Consider the following 17386-nt stretch of genomic DNA (forward strand, 5'->3'; position numbering starts at 1 on the left):
CAGACAGTGTGATTTGAGTCTGGCTTATTAGCCGGGCTAGGAGAGGGCGTGGTAAAGCCTAAAAAGCCTAAAGTGGATTGGATTATCTTGGTGACGGTGCCGGAAAGCGAGACTTCCCGCTGCCCGCTGCGCCCTGAGAGATGCTGACACCGGTGAGTTGCTCCACGACGGCGGGCAGCCTGGTCATGATGTTCAGGACCTCTCCGGCCAGTTTGGATGCTCCCACCTCTGATCCGCCGCTGGACACCATGGTAATCTTCTGTGCGTTGCACAGCGGCCTGCTGATGGCCTCGGCTATCAGGGGCAGTTTCTCCAGCAGCATGTGAACCATGGCTGCCTCCTGGTACTGCTTGAAGGCCTCCGCCTTCTTGGCCATCTGCGCTGCATCGGCGCGACCTTTGGCCTCCACGGCGAACGCCTCCGCCTCGCCCCTCATTCGGATGGACTCTGCCTCGGCCTGCGCCTGCATGATGAGCTGCATGCGCTGAGCCTCGGCCAGTTTCTCCAGCCTGTATCTCTCGGCGTCGGCCGGCTTCTTCACCTTGGCCTCCAGCTCCCTCTCCCTGCGGGCCACCTCCTGGTCCTGTAGGACGATCTGCTGGCTCCGTTCCACCACCGCCACCTCCATCCTCTCCTCCTCGATGCGCTGCTTGGTCTTAGCCACCTGGAGCTGGAAGGCCATCTCTGACTCGGCCTTCTTGGTGTTCACCTCAATGTCGTACCCGGCCTTCTTCAGCTCCATGTCTCTCTGGGCCTTTGCCATGTCGATCTCGTTCTTGTACTGTGCAGACACCTTCTCCTGCATGGCGTTAGCCTCCCTGATGGCGGCGTCTCTTCTGCACAGTGCCTCTCCGATCCTGGCGTCCCTCTGCACCTGGGCGGTCCTGGCCTTGCCCAGGGCGAGCAGGTAGCCGTGGTCGTCGTGGACATCTTTGAGCGTGTAGCTGACCACTCCGATGCCCATGTTCACCAGGTCGGAGGACGCCACCTTGAACACCTGCTCGGAGAACTTCATGCGATCCTTGTAGATCTCCTCCACGGTCAAATGGGCAATGATGGCCCTCTGGTGTCCCTCCAACGTCTCCAGGGCAATCGTGGAGATCTCGAGCTCCGACTTTCCCATGAACATCTGACAGGCAGCGGCCAACATGTCCTTGTTCTGTCCCTGGATCTTCACCTGTGCGATGCCAGTGACGGATATGGGCACTCCGTGGCGGGTGTACACGTGGTCACTCTTCACGTTCAGAGTCAGAGTGTTCAGCGTGATCTTCTGGACCCGCTGAACGAATGGAAGGACAAACACTCGACCTCCGGCAATAATCAAGGGAGGAGAGCGGCCGAAGCCGGATACAACCATTGCTTCATTGGGACCACAAGTGTGGAACATCTTGACTTCTACCTCCTAGTAATACCTTCCGTACAAAGAATGAATTGGTGGTGATCTTATTTGTATGACTGGAAACTAGCTTCTGGAGATAGAACTTAACCTTCGATTACAATTTAACCAAGATGGCTCTAGCATGCAACTCCTTGACTAAGGATTACTTCCACGTCACACGCCTCCACTGATAAGTGAGGATATGAGAGTGCGTCTGTGTTTTATCTGCTTTTTATCCTGCTGACAGAGTGATCGTCAGTTCCGTGTATGGAGATCCATTTGATGAATGTGATGTCAGACGATGTCATAACTATTCCAGGTTATCCTGCTGTCAGCTCGTCAGTTCCACATATGGGGATCCAGCTAATGATTGTGATGTCAGACGTAGATGTGTAATCAGCTCTATTATGGAGATTCGGCCGATGATGTCGGTATTTGTCCACTCCATACATTGAGACGTGTGGGGACAAACGCTGTAGCCTATATCCCTCAAAAATTACAATCGTGTTCAAGTGAGCCGTGTCCCAGATCAACTACATGACATCATAGTAATTTTATTTTGGCATGACTTGCAGCCTGAAAAGTTTATCCGGTATATAAAGTTCTGTAAAATGTCCATAGACTTGGCTGCCACATGACGTCACGGGAGCACACACAAAGCTACGTGTACAACATATTCATTTGGGGGTCCTTGTTGTGAAAGGGTGCATACGTTGGTTGTTACTTGTTAGACATACATACTAACAGTCCGACAGACATTAGTCCGACAACACCGTGGCTCCCAACATGCGTGGCAGGTTAAAACTAAGCCGCGGCCGGGTTAAAACTCACCCGTGGCTCCCGAAATGCGTGGCAGGTTAAAACTAAGCCGTGGCAGGTTAAAACTAACCCGTGGCTCCTGACATGTGTGGCAGGTTAATACTAACCTGTGGCAGGTTAAAACTAACCTGTGGCTTCCTGGCTAGGTTTAGGGTTGGGTTTTGGGTAGGGTGTCAGACTAATGCCTGTTGGACCAAACACATGCACCGTCCCGAAATGAAATTGTTTGAGAACCACTGGTTTAATTTGGGGGTCCTTGACATGAAATTGTTTGAGAACCACTGGTTTAAACAACATTATGAAACCAGTAGCAACTACATTTTACAAACAAGCCCAAAAACCTGCAATAATTACAAGCAACTTTACAGAAAAACAAGCCCAAAGTAGCTTATAAGAAGCAGACATGCGGTTGCAACACTGCCCCCCCGTGGAGCCCTCTAGCTGTGCTGCTTCTCCACACTCGGTTGGAAACACCATAGTCAACTTCAGCTGTTGCTGCTGGCCGGCCGGGGAAGGCCTGGATATCTTGGCAGTGGAGATAGTGTCCGTCCCCCTCCGAGGAGGCTACTAAAACTGGGACCGGTAGCCAGACCAATGGCCAGACTTGGTGGGTGCTCCTCACAAAGGGCCCCCAGGCCCCCCACACTGCTGGGACCTGGGGTTGGTACATGGGCTGATAGCCAGATAGACTGCTGGCTGGGGCTAAATGGTAAATGGTGCATTTATATAGCGCTTTACATAGATTGTCCATTACATTCACTCACACATTCATACACAGATGGCAGAGGAAACCATGCAAGGCACCAACCTGCTCATCGGGAGCATGGGGTTCAGAGTCAATTACTCAAGAACACTTCGACACTAACTCTGGAGGAGCCCGGGATTGAACTGGGAACCTCATGTTTCCGATTTGAGTGTTCTACCAGCTAGTCCATGAGCCGGACAAGTTTTCATTACGAAATGAGTGGGCAAAACCATACCTATATTAAATTGTTTAGAAGGTCAATATAAGTAAATTCATATATGATAACACTTCCACAGGAGCAGCTTTTTCATATTTATCACACATTTTGTTATTTTCACCTATATACATGATGGGTGAATAGGATGAAAAGAATTAAGAACTAGTGATCACCATGAAACTTCCCTAGTTGATTAATTACATGCAAACAATGATTTATTGTATTACAAGTTTTCTGAAATTGTATATTTAAATATGCAAATTAGGTATTATATAGGAAAATATGCCTGATTTTGCCTAACTTTCCCGAATCAATATTCAATCCAAATATTGGATTGAATATTGTATTGACAGAGTCAACATTCTTATTTCATTTTGTTAACATCAAAGTCAAAGGTTTTAAACGAGGGAATATTCAATGTCCATATACCGGTAGTAGCCAATGTATCATCTAACTATAAATGTAAATATAAAAGTCTCTGTGTCTGTACAGCTGTACGTCTGTAATCCATGTAACACGAGAACCGTTCGCCCCACCTACTTCAAATTCGACACACGTGTTCCACACCCCCACAGGGAGTGCAGTGCCCTGTGTCGAGTTGGTCGGACCCATGGTTGTCCAGAACCGCCACAAAAGGCCACTGCCCGGGCCACAGCTGACATCACAAGGCCTCTGCCTCTGCAACTCTATATTTGGGCATGCCTAAATATGGGTTCGTCCCACCGACTTCTGACATCTGCATAGACCCCATATTTGGGCATGCCTGACAAAGATGGGCATAAAAGGTGATACCGCTGACATCACCATGACTTGACCAGCTCAACAGAATGATAAATTGGCTAATAGATGGCAGTTACAGATCACCTTTTTTACATGCCAATATGCCCAAAGGTACCCGAGCCTACCGCAACTGGATGCGCAGCGTGACACACAACAACGTGCACAGAGAGCTGAGTCAGACAAAGCACGAGATGCACGCCTAAAGCTGCAAGATCTGTGATTGGTGTCAATGCAGGATGCACACTCAGTCCACGCATCACCCTGTGTCCAACCGACATCATCTATCCATTCACTCTGCCCCGCCAACAGTTTCCAGTGAGACCCTGCTTCGGCATGACTGTCAATAAGTCTCAGGGCCAGACACTACACTGTGTTGGGGTCTTCTGCATGAGGGACTTCTTCAGCCATGGCCAGTTCTATGTGGCGGCCAGTAGGGTTAGCAAATCAAGCAGGCATTCTTGCTCGAGATGAAGAGACAAACAAGAAGTGCCAGTTTATCAGCAATGTTGTTTTTAAAGAGGTCCTTACAATATAAGTGCAGTGCCCGCCGGTGTCGAGTCGGTCAGACCCACGGTTGTCCAGAACCGCCACAAAAGGCCTCTGCCCAGGCTCTGGGCAGGGCCCCTGCCCAGAGGCTTGTAAATTCAGTCCTTTATTTCCGAGTCAGTCAAGGCTACCTCTGTGATAATCAGGTCCTCTTCTTGGGGTTGGTTATTGCATGTTTGTAATTTGCACATTGATGTGCATTTCAAGCCATGTCAAGCACGTGCATCCTGGGAGCTTGCATTTGCGACTGCAGCAGCTGCAACACTACATCAGGACTGGCAGGGGTTGACACTAAGGTCTCAGAGGCACTTGCCCGTCGGGCAAGTAAAGGTCATGTTCCACTTGCCCTCAGCTCATGGCCACTTGCCCCCCAAAATATATTGTAGGCCTACATTTTGCATTACTGTTTATTTTAACGTATTTTTTACTTTCTACTTGCATGCTTGCAACGCTTCCTTTCCCAGTTGAAAACTTGAAAATTATGTTTTTTTTAAGTCATTTTAACAATATTAGGTTTATTTTAACATTAGAGGTAGCTCTCTTCATAGTTGTTCTTCCATTGGGAGGACACCTCATTACTGGAGGTTCCACTTTCACACATCCATTAGCATACTATCAGTATCAGCATGAGATGAGTATTGAATGACTGGCAACCATTAAACAACGACGTTCTGAAAACACAATAAACCAACCAGTGATGGTATTGTTGACAATTGGCAGGCAATGTATATTGATGTGTGCACTGTGCACGTTCTGCGAGATTTACTTTGTGGTACAACGGTGGTGTGTGTGTGAAAACAGCTGATCCACACACAAGCTCACGGCGCATCGCATCCCAAGCGTTGTGAAGCATGCATGCAACATTCGAGGCGCGACACCGCCGTACGACGGAGCATCGCCGCATAGTGTTGCTCGGGCAGAGCTTTATTGGCGACTCGCGAAGCGGGTTGTGGCGTCGTCATGATGCCATGTTTAGATTGTTTACCGACTGAACATACCGGTCAGAAAGCTGGGGAAGTCACGGCAAAACTTTGCAGAGAAGGACGGTGCTGTAGTAGCAGCCATGGAAACGCGACAGTCCACTCCTCGAGAAACTTTCGCTGACGTCGTTCTGACTCATTCACTTTTTCCTCTCTGTGACTGTGTCCGTAGTATTTTTTACCTTTTCCCCAGGCTGCTGGCCTGTTTTGGGGGGCTCAAGATTTTGCTGGAGCAGGGACCTCTCTCATAGCTTCACGCGTGCTAGTAGAGCTACAGTGTGTGTGGTGGTGGTGGTGGTGGCGGCGGCGGCAGGGGGTTGCTTGGGAGAGAGATAGAAAGCAGGGGAAGATGCAGAGGCGGCGCGCGATGACCACGTTCAATATCTCATGTTGTGTAAATGTTTATTTATATAGCCAACTAAACTAAGACATTCACTCAAAATGCACACTTGCCCGATCGGGCAAGCCGGTAGCAACCTTCACCTGCCCGACCATTTTTTTGACTTGCCCCGGGCAAGCGTTAGTGTCAACCTCATCCATTCGACATTTCTGGCCCAGCCATGCTGAACTAGGCTTGGGACTTGCAGGTGTTGTTGAAGACTCCCTCTCCAAATGCCAGCCTGGTAGTTCGCACGCATGGCATGCATGAAAAGACAGTCCTTGCATGGTGTCAGCTGGCTCGACTCAAGTGCCCCACGTTGTGCACAGAAAAGCTGGTGACGTAATGTGTTGATGTCCTCATTCAGCATATACTTTCAAATTGGGAAAGACTTATTTTCAAATTATTCCATTTGTGTGCAGAATCTTCATTAAAAAGCCATTTAAGCATATATGAAAGTATTGAATAAGTAAAATGACTATTCCAATCAATTACCCACTTGAATTATGCAGAAAGGTGTGATTATAGGTCTCTACACAATAATGGCTCAAACGTTGATCATATATTTTTGTAAGAATGTGTGTGGTAATATAGGTGTCCACATATTCAATGCATGTTAACGACCACTAAGCTATGTGCCTGCAATGGTTATCATGCCAAACTGTGAAGTAGAGATGCACAACAAGTAAAAAAAAACAAATCACACCAGCTTTGCCCACCCATTTGATTCTATAGCTATGGCCCTGGCTCGTGTTATCACACTATAATAGTGTTTCCGATTATATCTCTAGAGTTACAAAACGTATAAACACATGTTACCACTCAAATTAAAGCTTAGAATGGTGAGCAGTTTTCTATAGCCATTAGGAACATGTTGGTTCTTAGCACACACTTCCAAAATGGGGATATTTGCAAGCCTTATTTTAAATTTCTTAGATGTGTGAGCAAAATACTGCATTAAAAGCCCATTTAAGCATATATGGAAGTTTTGTGGAAGTAAAATAACCATTCCAATCAATTCCCCATATTTGAATTATGCAGAAAAGTGGTTTCATTGGTCTCTGCACAAAGTAAGGTTCAAAAGTTGATCATATATTTGTTGTCACAATTTGCATGTGGCAATATAGCATGTATTCAATGCATGATAACTACCACTAAGCTGCTAGTCTGCGATTGTTATCATACAAAAATGTGAAGTAGAGATGTACAGCTAGTCAAAAATTCAAACAAGAATTTGCCCACCCATTTCATAATTAACGCGCAAATTAGGGGGGTCTGGCTCATGGACTAAGCCACTCTATACCCCTGGGCCACTGTCGCCAGTTGTAGTGTGGGCTGAGAGCTGCAACTATCACTTATATTCATAGCAATACTTCTTCAATCAATCAACATAATCCTAACATATCAAACAGTGCTAATTGTCATGCTGTTGTATTAACTGGAGAAAGACACACTGTGCCACTCACTATAGAGAAACTGGTACGCAACAAACAAAGTTGGTGTAGTGTTCTGTCCGGACAGTGGCTCATTTAGCCTGTTGTGTAGACACACCCAGCTGAGTGCAATGAGTTTGACTAAAGGCCAGGTGTGACTGCTTGAATCAGCCATCACCCATCCAACACTGAATTTGCACGTGAACTCAGAAGTCTACATATATAGCCACTAGATAGCGACATGGCCCACATTAAGTATGAAGAAAGCTCAAGAGAGAAACTTGATATCTCTGTTATCTCAGACTCTGTGTTAATTGTTAATGTTGTAATTAAATGTGCAATCAAATTATGTGATTATGAAGATAGAATACTATACTCACTAACCTTCACCACTCAGACACACACTGAAGCAAGTTTGTTTTGTAAGTTGGTTTGGAGATGAATAACTAATTGGCGTGTCTCAGTAGAGAGCTGAGCTAATTATGAAAACCAAGTCATCCCTGGGGCCATCCACATATCTTAAGAGAAACACACACACATTCTACTCAAAGCTGTGTATAATCTGCAGCTCACGTGTGAAGTTTAAACGTTCAAGAATAATGACAAAAACTAAGTAACGTTCCCTGAGCTATATGGAAGCAGTCAGACTGGGAGAGAATCAGGGGTCATCAATATGTCCGAAGACTTGGCCTAAATTTTAGATTGTTTTTTTTAACATTAGACCTATGTTCTCATTTTGATCATAAGACCCAATTTCAGAATGTCAGTCTCCAGGTTTTCTTCTGAATATGTATGACACGATTTACTGCAACACACTATGGCACATTATAAGTCCGCCAGTAAGCTACAGTGGTTCTCAAACGTTTTAATTTCAAGGACCTCATAACTCTGAGTGTACAAATGGAACCAAATGGACCCTGCTGGAACCCCCTGAAGGACCACTGGTTGAGAACCACTGCCCTAGTGAGTTTTAAAAGGATTGTCACAGGCACATTTCCCAGACACTGCTCCTAGCTTCTTCGACATATAGGAAATGTTTGCTCTAGTCCTATAGTGCAAACATTGTCATTTAGTCTTTATATCAGTTTTATTGTCATCTTATTAGATATTCCTGTTCTTTCCCTGAGCTTCCTAGGTAGTGGGTACTGTGCTTACAAATGTTATTTGTCTGTCCTAAATGTTGTCCTGTATTTGTTGTAGTTGTTGTGGTACTGGCAGAGCTGTGCAACATTATTTGCCTCTTCTCTCTGGCCAGTTCACACTTGTAAAAGAGATGTCAGTCTCAATGTGTTTTTTTACTGGTTAAACCAGTAAGACGTCTGAGGGAGAGAAGCGACCTCGCTCTTTAGCACGCATCCGCTTCGTTGACGGCAGACTGCTGGGCGAGTGCTGGCGCTTTGGCATGGGGGGGTCAGATCAACATATGGAATGTCAGAACAGGTGAGCTCCATATAGTATATGGAGATCTAAGGGTAGGGACATTCTCTTGAGTGTACAGGGTTTGATGAGGGACCAGGTAGGACCGGGCCTTAATTTGCTGGCCTGTTGAACTCTAACAGCGAGGCTGCACTAATAACTTTGGGGCATGCCCGTCTAGAGTTTGAATGAACAGGTGGGTCTGTTGAGAACTCTAGTTGTCACCGGCTGCTGGGCGCGGCTGCACTAATACCTTTGGGGCATGCCCGTCTAGAGTTTGAAATTTGAATGGTATAAGTCAACGAGACATCGAAGAGGAAGGATGGATGGGGAAGGATCAACATATGGAATGTTCTGACATATATCCATATACGGAGATCTAAGGTTTGAGGTCAGATGTAGAGTTGCTGGCCAATATTGATGACATCAGGGATCACCATATATGGGCTTAACTGTAACAGCAGGTCGCATTTACTATGTCATCAGGGTCTCCTTATCTGATGATGTCACATGATGTCACGAGACCTGGGCACCAAATATGGTGCCCGCCACACGGGAAATGCACGATTCCATAGTTAATTGTGACCTTTGGTCGCAATAAAGGATCAAACAAAATAAAAAAACATTTGATACTTTTTTTTTTTTAATCTCTGGGACTCTATTCTACACAGTAAAATATGCCATGTAGTACAATACACTCTCAGAGTAAGAGACCCATGCAATGCCAAGACTTACCTCCCCTGTCAAAGACCATCCTACAGGGGGCAGTAGAGTGAAAGCGGAGAAGAGGCCGGCAGAGAAAGTCCTGGACGATAACATCAAGGAATGGACTGAATGGCTGCAGCATGACACCCCTACGGCCCCTGGGCTAGGCTAGGCCACGGGATGAGTGAGTGAGTGAGAACTAAGGGACATGTGGAGTGTTATAAATGAAACACATGCGTATAAGAGTGACTTCTCACAGCTTAAAAATAACTCCTTCGACTTACCATGCCTTGCTTTGTGACTGTCAGAACTCAGAAGAAGATTTCACAAATGAACCACACTTTTTTAAAATATTTTTTATCCCACGATTTTGTAACCCATTTTTCACCCCTGTGTCAATTATCTAATGTGATCCTGGGCTCTACACACCCTCCGCCAACCTAGTCCCCATATATGGGGGACATGGGGAGAGCAACGGACTTGAACTCATGCTTCCTTCATGCCTGAGTGTCCAAGTTGCTCCTTTACACCTGACAGGGGATAGTTTCCCCGGCCGGACGTGGGGTGGAGTGGAAGAGTGGAAGGAACATGATATTCCGACCAGTTCCTTTCCCCTCCATCAGGTGCCCCAGGCTGGCCAGGGGGAGGTAGTTTAGAGACCAGGATTACTGCATGTTTTTTTGAGGGTACCTATGGGGACACGTGGAGAACATGCAAACTCCTGTGCAAACTCACCTGTGTCATTTTTAATTTCTTGTGTTAGCAGATCTTTTGAAAAAAAGGCATTTTCAGAATTGGGCTCAGGTCTTAATGGGTTAAGTCAGTTGGGGACTGCAGCTTTTAGGTTGGGATAGCACCTCAGAGTGTGTCAGAATAACATGGCAAACTGTGCGACTATCCAGTTGTGTTGAAACGAGTGCAGTCCAGGTCAAGCCTGCTCTGCGAGAGAAACATCAATGTTGTCAGAGGAAGAACGAACATCAACAGGATATGCTTCGCTTGTTCTCTGATGTATATACGTTTAAAACGGGGTGAACTACTAGCCTACACAAACACTACTCATATGTGCCAGCACGAGAGAACAAATATAAGAGTGCATTTCCACCCTTTACATATAAAAAAAGAAACTGAACTGGAAAACATGTTGTAGCTTTTGAATCAGAGGAAGCAGCAGGATTGCTGATAAGTAGAGCTATCAAATACATTGGCACTGAAATGTTTTTTTTTTCATCCAGGGGAAACAAACAAAGTTATATTTGATAAAGAACGATTATGGAGCACGGAGAAGAATTTCACACATAACAGACTTCACAGACAAGCTACAGTCGTAGTGTTGTAACTTGTGACAGTCAGGGCTATATCCCTGAAAGCTGATTTAAAAAATATGTTTGAATAACAGTGAACTCCCCAAGGTGCTAAAAGAAGAGAGACATTAATTTTAAAGAGAAGGAATTATATTAAAGAGCTTTGAGATGCAAAGTGTAAATCCACGTCTGAGCTTCAGCATGCAGTCTGAGCCGTGGTGAGCATAGGCCTACAGCCTCGGCTCAGACCCACTGCCTGCATTACAGGTTGGAGTCTGGTTCATGACCTGTGCCATGTGTTGCTGTCGGGCAGAAACCTCTTATCTCCATATTTTAACCCCCCCCTTGTAAATGAACGCCCTGCTTGATCATACTGCAGCGTCACACAAAAATCTTCAAAAGTAGCAGATCCACAAAAGCTCAAACACGGCGCGAAGCTTTTTAATCTGAATCCTGAAAAGTAACAGTTTTGGACCTATGAGGCTTCCACCCAACAGCGATGGTGTTTCCTGTCTCTGTGGTTCCGTCCACAAAAGGCGGACGTGAATAAAAGTGGGTTTGTTGTTGGTTCCCTGAGACACAATAAAGGAGTCTTTGTCATTGTGACTCGATAGGGAACAAGTTAACTGCAGGTCATCAAATGATTGGCGTAGTCTGGCAAGTCTCCATGGGATGACCCTGGTGGGAAATCGATAGAAAAGTAATTTTGGGGGTGAACTATCCCTTTAAAAAGAGACTCTATAGGCCCACTGAACATTCTCCACGAATGTTCACCCCAAGTGGTTTTAACCATGGTTTTGCCACGATAAAATGTTCACCCCAAGTGCTTTTAACCATGGTTTTAACACGATAAAATGTTCACCCCAAGTGGTTTTAGCCAGTGTTTGAACACGATAACACAGTGTGGTGGTTGGAGATGGTCTCCCTGCTCCTCTATTTAAACCCTGCGTTTGGGTAGGAACACTGTTAGTTGACCACTAACACTGCCGTTTCTACAAATGTTTTAAGTAATTAAGTAAGTAAGTAAGTAAGTAAGTAAATAAGTGGTTCTCAAACTTTTGAAACCCCCAAAATTATATGTATTTGGCCGCCGACCCCCCATCAGAAAAAACATTATTTTGTTCCATAATAGCAGATCCCAATATGAGATTGTAGCTATATCTGCTAACAATGCAAGTTGGAAATGGATGCCCCACCCAGTTATTATGTATGTGTCCCTTGATGCCCAAATATGGAGTTCTTTTTCAGGCATGACCAAATATGGAGTCTATGCAGAATTGTCAGAACATATTTGTCAGATGATCAGATCAGGCCAGCTCCATATACTGTATGGAGCCTGGACAGTGGCCCTATCCAGAGCACAGGCAGAGGCCTTTGTGGCGGTTTTGGACAACCGTGGGTCCGTCCGACTCGACACCGGGCACTGCTCTCCCTGTAGGGGTGTGGAACCCGTGTGTCGAATTTGAAGTCGGTGGGGTGAACGGTTCTTGACTTACATGGATTACAGACGTACACACGTACGTACACAGAGACTTGGTGCATTTATAGATAGATAAACAAACTTACTTTTAAAACAAGGAGCTTTTATATCTGACCTGTGCTTTCACCCGCTTGCAAAATAACTTACATCACAGACAAACAATGGAGCAAAACAAAAGCACCTATAATTTTTTTTAAGCATGAAAAATAATTTATTTATAACGATATAATAATTTCATCACATTGGTAATATATAGCTGCAAGGGGGGGTTGTTTTGTTTCTGTGTGGGCCCCATCCCTCCGTGCTACAGATTACACTGTTAAGATAGGGGCGGGGGGGAAACAGAGGTTATTCAATACATACATGGAATATTCCTTTAAATATGTCTTCTTTTTTAACAAGGAATAACAAAAATAGAATAATTCCCAGAACTCTGTCTGTCTCTCTCTCTCTCTCTCTCTCTCCATAAGGTCTACTCATAATCTTTCTTGACCAGCCTTCATTCAGTCCTTGAGGAGGCTCATATCAAATAGACTTTGCTAATATGTTTGTGTTTGTTTTAATCTCCTGGGTGTATCGGGTGAGTGGGGCTATAACCACACGGTGTGCATCGCAAGAGTTTACACCAGTGGTTCTCAACCTGTGGGTAGGGACCCCCACATGATTATTATTATTTAGTTTTTATTTATTTCGTTTTGGTGGGGGTCATCAGATGACAGTGAAATGACAATTTAAGGACCAAAACAAAGGACCTGTCTGAAGTGAGTAGTGCAACAGCACCCCCTGTTGGTACCCTAAACATACATAGGGACACAGGGACGGACAAAGTTGGGCATTGGAGTGGCTGCACCCTATGGTTGCACCACCCAAAAAGACTGCATTGCTGCATCAAAAGTAATCAACAAACCACACTATAAAAACTGGTCAAACATTGGCCAAATTGTCCAATAATAAAGAGACAATAGAAAATAGAATAGATATTTTCGCAATATGTATCTGTGGCCTCAACTCCTATAATTCCAAGTGCTTATCAGGGTGTTTGTGTGTGTGTGTGACTGTGTGTGTGTGTGTGTGTGTGTGTGTGTGTGTGTGTGTGTGTGTGTGTGTGTGTGTGTGTGTGTGTGTGTGTGGGGGGGGGGGGGGGGTGAGAACCACTGGTTTAGAACAACCACTGTAAAGTTACAACCCCTGTAACTATAGGCATACATAATTATACCCACCTGGCACTCGGAGGAAGTTAAAACAAACACTATATGAACTGCGAAAGTCCTCATTCTGCAGCAGCCATAATGCATGTTTTTCTAAGGGGGGAGGGGGTGGGTAGAGGGGCACATAATTGGACCACGTTTAATCAGGTCTTTCAGGATGGGAACGCTGGCCTAGGATCATCAGTGAACAACTGGAGACGGTCCTACTACTACTACTACTACTCAAGGTGAAAGCTATTATTCTAGGCCAGAGCTCCCATTTCACATTACACACGCTGTAGCTGTGCCTGTAACGCACACAGCCCTACAGTATACATTGTACCTGTATCCAGGCTCATAAGAAATGTGTACCATTGAGCATTCGTTAAAGCTACTGTGTGGATAGTTGTGATTTCTATGCAAGATAGTTTGAGTTCAAAACAGCACTGACCACCACTGCGGTCGGCCGCTTAATTTATGGCAGTGGTCGGACAATAATTCAGAAATGACCTTCAGAAATATAACGTGAGCAGAATAGCATTCCGTGACACGTCGTGAGCTTGCAGGTCGGCTATGTTCGCCACGTGCCACACACCGGGAGCATAATAAAGCAGTTTTTTACATAACTGGGGCCGTCGCAAAAACAACAAAACTGTGTCTGTGGATATTTCACGTCAAACTATTATTCATATATAGCCTAGTTGAAGAAGCCTCCCTCATAAAGGCTGATGCTTTTAACAACGCAACACAAAAGAAAAATACATATTTTTAGGGCGAATGAATCACATGGGTGGGGGAATAAACTGCTCCAGGCGTGTGAGGACCTTAAAAGTAGCCTAGTGCCTGGAACAGTGCATATAAAGCACTGGGACATTGAGGCCCATGCATAATATATGCAATGTTCCAGAGATACGTACGTGGTGTTCTGACCAGGTCAAACAAACGGCCGTCCAAGACCACCCGGTTTACAACGCATTAAGGCCATGGACCCCCATAGCTCGATCGGGTCCAGCTGAAAACCACTGGCCTAATGGTGCGTCTACACTAGAGGCAGATTACAAAGACACAGGCTGCCATTCATTTTCAATGGATGCCAGCGACATGAAGATACAAAGATACACCCGACGTCTGTAGCTGCTACAACAGCTACAGCAGATACAAATGAGTTGAGCTGGTTTCAACTTAGGATACAAAGATACGCAGCTACAAATGTGCTGTGTAGCTTTGTATCTGTTGTGTGTATCGGCCAGTGTGAATCAATGCAGCATTATGGGTTTGCCATGGGTTATGCGTTTGTCATATTGTCTTAATTAAAGAACTTGCATTGGAAGGACAACATAGGATGTATAATAACTGCTTTAATAAAGCAGCGTAGTCAACCTCAAGATAAAAAACATAAAATGTTGTGGTCCGTCGGGCTCCAAATATTTAATGCTCATGACCGAACATTATTACCATGTTCTTTGTGGGCCAAGTAAATAATTTTCTTTTTGAAGCCTTAAGCCTCCTGTTTGTTTGTTTTGTCTCCTAGCAACAGGTTTGCCATTCCGCCGTGTCGGGTGTGAGTGAAATTAAAAGAGGTTCTTAATTAATATCACTTTTAATAACTCTCTCTCTCTCTCTCTCTCTCTCTCCGTTACACCATGTTGTGTCGTTCTCCCTCCTTTCAGCCATCTGCCCAGAACTGGTTTTAATCACACCCCTGGGAGACGGCGAGTGAGAGAGCGAGCGAGAGAGCGAGCTAGGGAGTGAAGAAGCTCTTAAAGTGATTATGTGAGTCACACAGTGGTGGAGAAAGTACTCAAGTGTTTTACTAAGTAAGTATCAATACTGCAATGTAAAAAAGTGAAAGTCCGGAATTCAAAATGTACTTGAGTGAAAGTACAAAAGTATTGGCATCAAAATGTACTTAAGGTACCAAAAGTAAAAGTACTCGTTGTACAGAATGTCCCATTTCAAGTTTTCAAATACCGTAGTATAATATTTTTTGAGTGGTGCAACCACTCCTATAGACAGCTACAGTATGTGTGTCCCTGGGTCCCTGGCTGGCTGGCTGGGTCCGTCTGAGCACGAAAATAGAACTTGGTTGGTTTTCACAACCAAGTGTCACTGTTGCGCAGCCTAACACATACACACACATATTAACTGTATATATGATGATTTGGGGTGTTACAGTACAGTACAGTACAGTACAGTACAGTACAGTACAGTACAGTACAGTACAGTACAGTACAGTACAGTACAGTACAGTACAGGGACCCCCTGGGGCAACCCACACGGTAACTCTGTCATTTCTCAACCATTTCGGACGCGTGGCGCCCCCCCCCCGGAACCGGGCCGCCCCCCTAGGCGTGTTCCTGGGGGTCTGGAACTTCCGGGGACCCCCACATGGAGTTGCACCACTCACTTCACAGTTCACATGGGTGTGATTTTGTATAGCAGAACAAGCTCAGCTTGCAGATCTGCCATTTTCAAATGGCCAAAATGAAGTAGTTAATGTATGTTTTGTAACAGTAGAAGTAGAAGGAAACGTATTGGGAATTGGAAATAGTCCAGTGAAGTAAAAGTACCTCAAAATGTTACTTAAGTACAATCTGCGTACTTGAGTAAATGCACTTAGTTACTTTCCACCAGACCACTGGTGAGTCATACACACTATAGAGCTGGAACAGAAGAAAAGAGGAAAAGAGTGTTGTTTTTTACCCTGGTGCCAAGTAAACTTCCATTTTAGCGATTAAGAATTCCCATATACATACAGTACAAAGATATGAAAAAAAATATATGAAAAAACGGACCCTCAACTTTCAAAAAGCTTCAAAAACAGCCGATCTATAAGCTCGCAGAGCTAACAACAAGCTTGTGGGTCGTCTGTTCTTCGACCAGCGGTTCTCAAACAAATCAAACCAAATGGACCCGTTTGAGGGTCCATTTGGTTCCATTTGTACATTCTCAGAGTTAAAGACCCGTAAGGGTCTATTTAGAAGCCCCTCAGGGACCCTGAGAGTCCCTGGACCCCACTTGAAGGAAGTCTATTCCTCGATCAACGGCTTGAAATATATTGACGATATCGTCCAGTTATGTGCCATGGATGAGCACAGGACGTATACGTTCCGACCAATCCCCACGCGCCGCTAGGTGACAGCAGCTGGGCATGGAGTGTTTTGTGTGCGGTCGGAACGACCCTGCCATACATACACTGACTGCAGGACCCTCCACCCTGCATGGAAGAACATGGTCTGTAGGGGGTGCCAAATTTCCAAATTATAAGAGGGTGTGTGTGCGTGTGTGTAATAATAATAATACCAAGGCAGCTGAATACAAAATAAAAAATACAAAAAAAAAAGAACACAGGTGGGGCGTCAAAGCGTGAGGCCCCATGATCAGTATACAAGGCAAACGAACACAGAAGTTTCATAGCTTCATTGTTATTTTTTTCATTCACTAAATATTTAAAACAAGCGTCACTTGACTTGACTAGTCGTCATAAATGGTGATAATTTATGTTTTATTTTTCATTTATTCTTGTTGTCTTTCTCCCTCATTATTTCTGTCTTTGTTGTTCTCAGGATGATGGGATGCTGTAAAGAAGAGAGCAGTGAGGCTTGCTCTCTCTCTCTCTCTCTCTCTCTCCCCTTCTCTCTCTCATCTGCTGTCATAGTATGCGTCACTCCACCTTTTCACCACCGGGGGGAGCTCTGACTCAGTAGCACCTCGGCTTGTTTGCTGATTGGGAGTCAGACGAGTCCCCCCCCCCCCCCCCCCTTCCCCCCCCCTCCCCCCACTGTCCAACCCCGAGGCAAAAAGAAAGCTCAGTTGGTTCTGCAACTGCAACTCTCCAAAAATGTTAGTCCTTTGGAATCCAGAACCGGTCGGGTTCATTGTGGTGGTCCAGGTCAAACGTCATAGGTCGTCCGTTGTCGGGGAAAATGCGAGGAGGCCCCTTTACTGCAAAACGGACTCAAACGCCCGTGCCTTTAGTAAAATGTTTGTGTACGTCCTTCGACCCCTCTTTACACA

The 17386-nt window shown here is 45.2% G+C and overlaps 2 protein-coding genes across 3 annotated transcripts in view; both read right to left on the reverse strand.

Moving 5' to 3' along the window:
• Window positions 1-7450, reverse strand: part of arhgap36 (Rho GTPase activating protein 36) — a 98708-nt gene extending 91258 nt beyond the window's left edge. The window contains exon 1 of one of the 2 annotated variants that reach the window (XM_079490378.1): window positions 7311-7450. In XM_079490378.1, the coding sequence (XP_079346504.1) occupies window positions 7311-7373 (63 nt within the window). In that variant the 5' untranslated portion in view covers window positions 7374-7450. The remainder of the gene's footprint in view (window positions 1-7310) is intronic. The other variant, XM_079490373.1, reaches the window with a different exon arrangement.
• LOC306913747 (flotillin-1-like) lies at window positions 83-1387 on the reverse strand (the record flags this gene model as incomplete). Its single annotated transcript, XM_079490560.1, has 1 exon — window positions 83-1387. The coding sequence occupies one exon, from the start codon at window positions 1385-1387 to the stop codon at window positions 83-85; it is 1305 nt and encodes a 434-aa protein (XP_079346686.1).
• Window positions 7451-17386: the final 9936 nt, after the last annotated feature.

The sequence above is a fragment of the Electrona antarctica genome, assembly GCF_951216825.1.
Source record: "Electrona antarctica genome assembly, chromosome: 21".
Taxonomy (NCBI): Eukaryota; Metazoa; Chordata; class Actinopteri; order Myctophiformes; family Myctophidae; genus Electrona; species Electrona antarctica.